General features: G+C 43.1%; 1 protein-coding gene across 2 annotated transcripts in view; it reads left to right on the plus strand.

Annotated features, from left to right (window-relative positions):
• porb (P450 (cytochrome) oxidoreductase b) overlaps window positions 1-8,787 on the plus strand; it is a 20,139-nt gene that overhangs the window by 10,287 nt on the left and 1,065 nt on the right. For both annotated transcript variants that reach the window (XM_084950430.1, XM_084950431.1), the window contains exons 2-15: window positions 686-734; window positions 1,304-1,432; window positions 1,683-1,835; window positions 2,627-2,751; window positions 2,910-2,999; window positions 3,255-3,353; window positions 3,556-3,672; window positions 3,816-3,934; window positions 4,431-4,612; window positions 5,758-5,907; window positions 6,040-6,307; window positions 6,566-6,711; window positions 7,395-7,480; window positions 8,293-8,787. The exon at window positions 8,293-8,787 is cut by the window's right edge and continues 1,065 nt beyond it. In XM_084950430.1, the coding sequence (XP_084806556.1) occupies window positions 686-734; window positions 1,304-1,432; window positions 1,683-1,835; window positions 2,627-2,751; window positions 2,910-2,999; window positions 3,255-3,353; window positions 3,556-3,672; window positions 3,816-3,934; window positions 4,431-4,612; window positions 5,758-5,907; window positions 6,040-6,307; window positions 6,566-6,711; window positions 7,395-7,480; window positions 8,293-8,437 (1,858 nt within the window). In that variant the 3' untranslated portion in view covers window positions 8,438-8,787. The remainder of the gene's footprint in view (window positions 1-685; window positions 735-1,303; window positions 1,433-1,682; window positions 1,836-2,626; window positions 2,752-2,909; window positions 3,000-3,254; window positions 3,354-3,555; window positions 3,673-3,815; window positions 3,935-4,430; window positions 4,613-5,757; window positions 5,908-6,039; window positions 6,308-6,565; window positions 6,712-7,394; window positions 7,481-8,292) is intronic.

The following is an 8,787-nucleotide window of genomic DNA, read 5'->3' on the forward strand; positions in this document are numbered from 1 at the left end:
ACCGAGTTTATAGCAAAATGCGTTGTTTTTATTTGGGGTCATTTTTGACTCATGGAAGAGTGTAGGTATTGGTAGGTTGTGCATCCAAGGGTTAAGGCAGAACATGGCACATCGGAAATCTTTCAATGTGCAAACCTACATTCATCTGCCACTTTATTAGGTACACCTGTTCAGCTGCTCTTCTGTTTCTTAAACATAACAGTGAGTTCACTTGTGCGCAAGTTTCCAGTTTTTTTTTTAAACCATGTCATTAAGAATTGAGGCTGTTCTGAAGTCAAAAACCAGTCTAGCCTAGCTACTGGCAAGGTGTACCTAACAAAGGGGCCACTGACTGTATGAATGTCCTGTCTCCAGCAGGTTTTGCACTCATGTCCCAAACATCCAAAGCTTCTGGCTGCTACACAAATCGTTGTACCCACCTATTATATGTATGAGGTCATGCTCGTGAATGTTGATTCAGTTCAGGTTTAGAGTACGTGTGCAGCTGATGATTTAACTAAGGCTTAAAAAAACAAAAAGTACTTTGACCTCTCCAGCTGTCAGCCATTTGGAGGACAGAAAACTTGCTGTAATTCCTCCATCAGCTTCTTTGCAATGGTTGTTACTGCTAAATGGTCTTCAACCTTTGTAAAAGGATTGTCGTCTCTGCTTATTTGTAATTGTAATATTTCATTATCTCTTCCAGGACACCCACCACAAGAGAGACCAGTTTCATTGAGAAAATGAAGAAAACCGTAAGTAATGCTACTTTATCAGACATATTTTAAAATAACACTGTATAGACGCATGAGCTCCAGACTTGCAGAGTTAATGTTGTGGTTATTCACCAGCTAATAATTATCTTTATGGGCCCTGCAGAGTAGTTTTGTTGCCTTCTTGCGGAGTGGATGAAGCATACAATAACTGTAATGGTATCCCCGCTGATGTGACCACATTAAGCTCTTGATTTCCAAACAATGTTTTGACTTTTGTGGAACTGTTTTGTAGCCAGAGCTGAGCAAAGGCTGGGGTTTAACTGATGTGGTTTTTGAAGAGAATAGTTCAGATACCACCGTGGTGGCAGGAAGGATCTTTGGCCACCACTGAGGTTTAACTTTGCCCCCGTTTTTGTCTCAGCAGTCCTGAAGGTGGCAGTTTATTTTATGGCACAGATTTACACATGGGGATGTTCATGCAGAAGTCCTATAGTTCAAACGCAGGTCTAAGGATGCATTTTATGTAGATTTAAATAGATTACATACTTCGTGATGTAATGCATTTACATTATGTAATGTAAATGATGAGTACATATCTTTGTGTGCAGGGAAAGAACATCATTGTGTTCTACGGGTCTCAGACGGGTACAGCAGAGGAATTTGCTAACAGGCTGTCCAAAGACGCTCAGCGTTACGGCATGAAGGGAATGGTTGCTGATCCAGAGGAGTATAGCATGGTAAGTATTGCCAGTGAATGAAATGCACAGCACAGTGAGGATAAATGCAGTTATTCTGCGTTGTTCAAACATGAAATGTTTGATTTTAATGATTTGTAGTGAAGCTTCTCTCATTCCTAGATAAATAAAACATGTACACACCTCATCACATCAGTTGTTCCAGTCACAGTTGGATGTAATGTCTGCTTATTGAGAATCAGTGTTTGCATCCATTTTAAACTTCAGCGTCTCCAATTCTCTCTCATTACAGGGGGAACTGTCCCGTCTGTCTGAGATTAAAAACTCACTCGCCATTTTTTGCATGGCCACCTACGGAGAAGGAGACCCAACTGATAATGCACAGGACTTTTATGACTGGCTGCAGGAAAATGATGACGAGGATCTCTCTGGATTAAACTACACTGTGAGTTTTTATGCTCAACTTTGGCCCGTGTAAATTCTGTTAAATTAAAAGCGACTTCAGGAGAACTTCTTTGTTGAAAGTGAAGTTTTAAAAAGTGCAACGCAGAGAGTGAAATGGACGCTGGGCAAGATCAGTGAAGTTTGTCATATGTTGGACTGTTACTTCCTACCAGTCGTGCTACACTGTCATGATGGAAAGCCCAGTCAGGTTATAAACTGACCTTTGTAAAGTAAAGAATAATAAGTGGAGATGATGACGACGATGATGATACTTGGAATTTGAGTCACCAGCTACACAGCCTGGATTTGCGTCACGCCGTTCATGTGTGACATCGTGTTATTGTTGGGACTCGATGTCCTCATTTGAGTGAAAAATTTGATTATGGTTAAAATTTAAGCTATTAAACTTTTTTTTTGTAACGAATTTCTTGTTTTCACTGTTGTGTATATTTTGCCATGTGTGCAATTTGAGGGAGCAGGTCAAGTGGAGGACAAAATAGGAAGTGGCATGCCTAAAAACTATCCACAGCAGATGAACAGTATCTGAAAGTCATGACTTTTGATGATCACTTCCTGCACTTGTTTCCCATTTTCTTTGCAAAATACGAAGAAGTGAGGTGTGACTCAAGACTTTTGCACATTCCTGTGTTTTGGTTTTCATCAGTAGAAAACCGGTCGGACATCTGCAGTGATCTCACAGTTGCACGGGATTATTTCGAGCGTGTTATTTTTGTGGCACTGAACCAAAGCCGCGTACTGGCCACTCTTCATTGTGTCCCGGTCTGTTTTCAGGTTTTTGGTTTGGGCAACAAGACGTATGAACACTACAATGCAATGGGGAAATATGTGGACAAAAGGCTGGAGCAGCTGGGAGCAACACGCATCTTTGATCTTGGTATGGGAGATGACGATGGCAAGTAAGTGACTGATGGATCCTCTGTGCCTAAAAAGAAGTGAGCTCCACATTTTTGGGTGGTGCAGCACTTATTGGGGGTTGAGATAGATTAGACCATTTAAGATGCACATTTGAAGACTTTATCAACCTTTTTAAAATAATGCTTTTTTTGGCTCTTAGTTTGGAAGAGGACTTTGTTTCATGGAGAGAGCAGTTCTGGCCGGCTGTCTGCGAGCACTTTGGAGTGGAAGCCTCAGGAGATGAATCAAGGTGAGTTCAGGGACAGTTTGTGCCATGCATCATCATTTCAATATTTCAGACTTTTGATTTTGCAATTGTGCAACAGTTGCCTTGAGACATTTTTACCTTTCTCTCATCCTGCCTGCTGTTTTTTGTCCTGCTGCATCTCTAAAAAGAAACTACAAACACAAAACACAGGATGACTTCCTGTGATTCACTCCATATTGAATTGTTATGTCTCCACGTGTGCACAGCTTGCAAACTGTAGTCTGTTTTGTCTGTCAGCATTCGGCAGTACGAGCTGAAGGAGCACACTGACATCAACATGAACAAAGTGTACACTGGAGAGATCGGCCGCCTGAAGAGCTTTGAGGTCCAGAAGCCGTGAGTATCGTAGCAGAAACTAATCACTGCAATGGAGACCGATCATTCACTGCTAGCATTTCACCTGCATTTATGACAAACTCCAGACTGCGTACAAGTGACCCTTTCTGCCCTCTAGTGGTTAAAAAACCCCAACCCTAAACTTTTTACTCTCTTAGAAATAAATCTTTTTAATACTTAAGTGCTGCTCTTTTATTCATAGGCCTTTTGACTCCAAAAACCCCTTCCTGGCTCCAGTGACTGTCAACCGCAAACTAAATAAAGCTGGTGACAGACATCTGATGCATCTGGAGTTGGACATCGCAGGCTCCAAGATCAGGTGAGGCTGGATGGGATAATTGCTTAGTAAACCTTTATCTCCCTGATTTCATGCGACGATATGCACAGCCCTGATGTATTTTTAGTTTTATGAATCCAGCTCAAATTCTGAATTTTTTTTTTTTTTTCTCATTCTCATTTCAGATACGAGTCTGGAGACCACGTTGCAGTTTTTCCCACAAACGACTCTGCGCTGGTGAACAAGCTGGGACAGATACTTGGGGATGACCTTGATGTGGTTATCTCTCTCAATAACCTTGATGGTATGGCATTGACAGACCCAGAGCACCTTGACCTTACAGCTCGTCCCTCCCACAGTCTAGTGAAATCTGCCCTTGATATTCAAACTTGCAGTATCAGCTCACTTAATGTCTGAGTGACAGGGGTACTGTTATATTATTAGCAGTAATATAGCATATAATTTAGCAGTAGTATAAATACTTAAGTTAGCTGTTGTTATAAAGGTCAGTTGTGATGAATAAGACTGCTCGTTATCACTGAAAGTTGAGTAATAAGGCTACAAATGTGAAACTCTTATCATTTCACACCTTAAACTTTCTCATTTAGACCACGTGCAGTTTATTAATACAACAAAAACTGGCCTATAACCACACTTTAAAGCTTTTTTACCACTAGTGTGATAGAAAGGTGAACCCATAAATCCACTGAAGACGCCCAGATACATTTTAAATGGTTTTCTGTTAGCTGTTGACCATTAAAGTGTTTTCAGAGTAGTGTCCTTGCTGTTTTGTGTTTCAGAGGAGTCCAACAAGAAGCATCCGTTCCCCTGCCCTACCACCTACCGCACGGCCCTCACTCACTACCTGGACATCACTCACCCTCCTCGCACCAACGTCCTCTACGAGCTGGCGCAGTACGCCTCTGATCCCAAAGACCAGGAGAATATGCGCAAGATGGCCTCCTCCTCACCCGAGGGCAAGGTCAGTAATGGGTGGTAGTTGGGGGTTCGGGGCAGTGGCGGTATACAGCATGTGTGGTTGCCTGCACGTGCCTCCCAGAATCCATTTTGTAATCAAAGATCGTTGCGTTAAGTTCTTGCAGATATAATTATTTATCGACTTCCTTGTGCGGACGCCGGACAAGCGGGCGTCTAGGGACAGACCAAAAGTTTTTCAGTCATGAGGGTCTGAGGCTGAGTTTTAATTGAAGCTTGGTCGGTCAAAGAAAAGAATTAAAGAGCTTGGACCTGACCGTCCAGAGTTAAATATTCAGCAGCAGTCCACGGATCTTCAGAGATGGTATACATGGACATTCTCCAGCACGCTATATGACAAGCGCAGTTGGTTAACAGGGCGTGGGGTGAGCAGTGCCTTTTGTTTTCCGTGTCTGCTGTGTCAGAGTCCTCGTACTGAAAGGTTGTGGACCACCACAGTTTTACGGGACTTAAAGCACTTAACAGAGAAGTACAAAAGACTCGAGCAGTTGTAGCCACTTGGACAATAGCGTAGTTTGTTTTTTTTCCTCCATTGGTGTGACTGCAGTCACTCTCAGATTATCGAAGGTTTGCAAATGATTGCTGCCTAATTTATAAATGCAGACAGATTGCCTTCAGTCTGAAAGAGTCTATGTCAGCGTAACTCGAGGAAAAGCATTGCATGTGATGGCCAATTTGACCCCACTCTTGTTTTGTTTTAAATAATTCAAATTTTATTGAATTCTGCATAAAAACGTCAAAACGGAACAAAGCAGTTCAAAGACACTGACAGAGAGAGGTATATAAGGCTGTTTGTATAATAACTTCTTGGGTGGTAATGATTTGCAAGTCGTCTGGTTCAAACGAAGTTATATTTTCACTTGTGAAAGTGTCCCAATCTTCCTTGGCCATCTCATTTTCATGATTAAGCCCTCCCCAACGTCTTCTCACAGACAGCAGTGTTCGTCTTCTGTTCAGTCCGCGTTTTTAGTGTCCGAGTTTGTCACTAGCTAAGAATCCGTTCTCATGCTGATTGTCACATGGCAAAATTTCCCCCAGGTCTAGTGGTGGTGTTAGAGTAGCTGTTATCAAGTTAATGTAACAGAAGCTGGATCACAAAGCTCATATGAATTGTTCTCTGCTTATTTGCAGGCCCTCTACCAGAGCTGGGTGTTGGATGCCAGCAGAAACATCCTCGCCATACTGGAGGATATGCCGTCACTGAGACCTCCTGTCGACCACTTGTGTGAGCTGTTGCCCCGTCTCCAGGCTCGCTATTACTCCATCGCCTCCTCTTCAAAAGTAAATCCATTTTGTCTGCAGTCAATAGAAGGAGTTAAAGTCATATACTTCTGTTTTAATGTTTATTAAGGAATTGAATAAGCCGTCCGATTTTTAGGAGCGAGCTGTTATTAACTCTTCTCTTTTATGCAGGTTCATCCCAACAGCATCCACATCTGCGCCGTCGTGGTCGAGTACGAGACCAAGACTGGCCGCACCAACAAGGGAGTTGCGACCAATTGGCTGAAAAACAAACTGGTCACGGACAATGGGCACAAGTCCGCCGTCCCCATGTACATCCGCAAGTCTCAGTTCCGCCTGCCGTTCAAATCCACCAACCCGGTGATCATGGTCGGCCCTGGGACTGGAATTGCTCCTTTCATGGGCTTCATCCAGGAGAGAGGCTGGCTCAAACAGCAAGGTATTTATGGACTAATGTTGTCTAACCTTGACAAGAAACTGATGAATGAACTAGTTATAGTAAGGAATTTCTATCTATATTAGCATGTTGCGCTATCATCTATCTCTAGTGCAAACCTGGAGAGTGTATCCACTGTTACTTTCTGTCAGTATCTGTGTACGGATGTCCCCTAAATGCCTCATAAGCACGCAGTGAGCTAGGAAGAGGAACATTTTTAATTAACATTTGCTTTGCTCTGTGGCTGTCATCTGATTATAGGAAAAGAGGTTGGAGAGACCGTGCTGTATTTCGGCTGCAGACATAAGAACGAGGACTACATCTACCAGGAGGAGCTCGAAGGCGAAGAGAAGAACGGAGTCTTAACAAAGCTGAATGTTGCCTTCTCCAGAGACCAGGAACATAAGGTACAGCTGCCTACGAGACTCGGAGTGGTGCATTATATCAGATTTCCTCTGTTGACAATGTCTTGTTACATCAAAGTCGGGAAATGTACCTGGATTTTCTGTTAGTAGTTGATGTGAACTGCTTCTTTGGTAAAATGAAAAATTAAGATGGCAGAAAAACATTTGATTTATCAGTTTAATCGGGATCCCCGTTAGCATCAGTCTCAGTACCCTAGTGTACCCACGCGACACGTGACATGGCATCAGATCGGCGAGCACAATGGCTCCATTACACACAAGCCAACATCCACAACACATTAACATAATACTAGCTGCTTCTAAATATACAGATGTCACTTACTTTCATGGAGAGAACATAAAACTATAACAGGACACAGAAAGAAGCGTTACACATTGATACAGTACAATAATGATTTTTGTGAACGTTTCCTCTCTTCCAGTGTAATGTCCCTTTCGCCATATCCAATTTACAAACGTATACAAACAGGATTCTAGACTTGAGTACCTTCCCGATTAAATTCATCACAGCACAATCTTACTCAGATCAGCCCAGATTACCAAGAAAATTGTTTACATTCAGTTCTGTCTGGTTGTTTAGCTGTTTGTAGATAAAAACACTGTTTTCTGTGCAGGTTTTTGACACGCACATATAAACATTGTTTTTCTGTTTTTTCAAAATAAAGGTGTACGTGCAGCATCTGCTGACGAAAAATAAGGAGCATGTCTGGAAGTTGATTCACACGGACAACGCTCATATCTACATCTGCGGGTAATTACCAGATTTCAGTTGTTACGTGTGTGTGTGAGAGAGAGTGAGTGTGATATTAAAGTATGCAGAAGATGCCACTGTGGTTGGGCTCATCTCTGATGGACATGAGATGGCGTAGAGGGCGGCGGTGGAGAACTGTCTTGCTGGTGCTCAGAAAATAACCTAATGCTGAACGTCCTTAAAACCAAAGCGACAGGTGGAATCTGTGTCCACCTTTAGGTTTCTGGGCACCCACATCTCTGCTGATCTCACCTGGATCCACAACACCAACTCCCTGGTTAAAAAGCCCCAGCAGCAGTTGCACTTCCTGTGTCCAGAGAATAAGCTGACCTTCTACTGCTCCTCAGTGGAGAGCGTGGGTCCTACTGCTTGGGTGTTTGGTACGCAGGGGCCACTACTGAGAACAGAAAGGCTGCGCAGAGGGTAATTAAACCTGCCCTCAGCCAACTCTGGTGGCATTCACCAAATCCTCCTGTTTCAGAAAAACCAGGGCCATCACAGGTGACCCCTGCACCCCGCCCACCACCTGATTGACCTGCTGCCTGCAGGTCAGTCAGGTCAGTCAGGTCCCAAACCTTCAGCTTTTTCCCCTGGGCCATTCAGACTGTTAACAAACACTATGTTAGCTCGTTAGGTGAACTTTCACACTGTGGAGCCAGTCAGGAATTCTGCACTACATGGAAGTGATGCAAGCCTGGATTCTCTTTAGCAATGTGGCGCCTCCTAGTGAAATAGTTGTGAAAGTACAGTAAAGAACTTCTGTCTTATTTGTCTTATATGCATTGCTCACTGTCATTTCTTTCCTGTTATAGAGATGCAAGAAACATGGCTAAAGACGTGCAGACGGCTTTCTACGAGATAGCGGAGCAGGTGGGAGGCATGACGCGCACCCAGGCCGTAGATTACGTGAAGAAACTGATGACCAAGGGACGCTACTCACAGGATGTCTGGAGTTAAAGAGCCTCAAACCTGGCCTCACTTTGTGCACATACAGTAGTAGTTTTAACGGTTTTTATCGTCTGCCTTGGTCTGGACTGACTTAAAGAAACAAATGAATCAATTTTAAACCTTGTGTTCGTACTCAACCTGGTTCACCTTGACAGCGACAGCTAACTGAAGAAAATGAGGCAAAATCTACCTCAGTAGATCTTACTAAACCAATAGAGCCACCTCCTTACTTTTGTTTGTGGAAAGACAGCTTGTGTTTTTTGAGATCCTCACACGATCCTAATTGTTTCAGCCCTGTGCTTTCCAGGGAGTGTAAAGAGCCTCCGATTTATAAATGAATGAATTGGTGTAGAATCCCA

This window comes from Perissodus microlepis, chromosome 14 (genome assembly GCF_051167445.1).
Source record: "Perissodus microlepis isolate ML-2025 ecotype Zambia chromosome 14, ASM5116744v1, whole genome shotgun sequence".
Classification (NCBI taxonomy): domain Eukaryota; kingdom Metazoa; phylum Chordata; class Actinopteri; order Cichliformes; family Cichlidae; genus Perissodus; species Perissodus microlepis.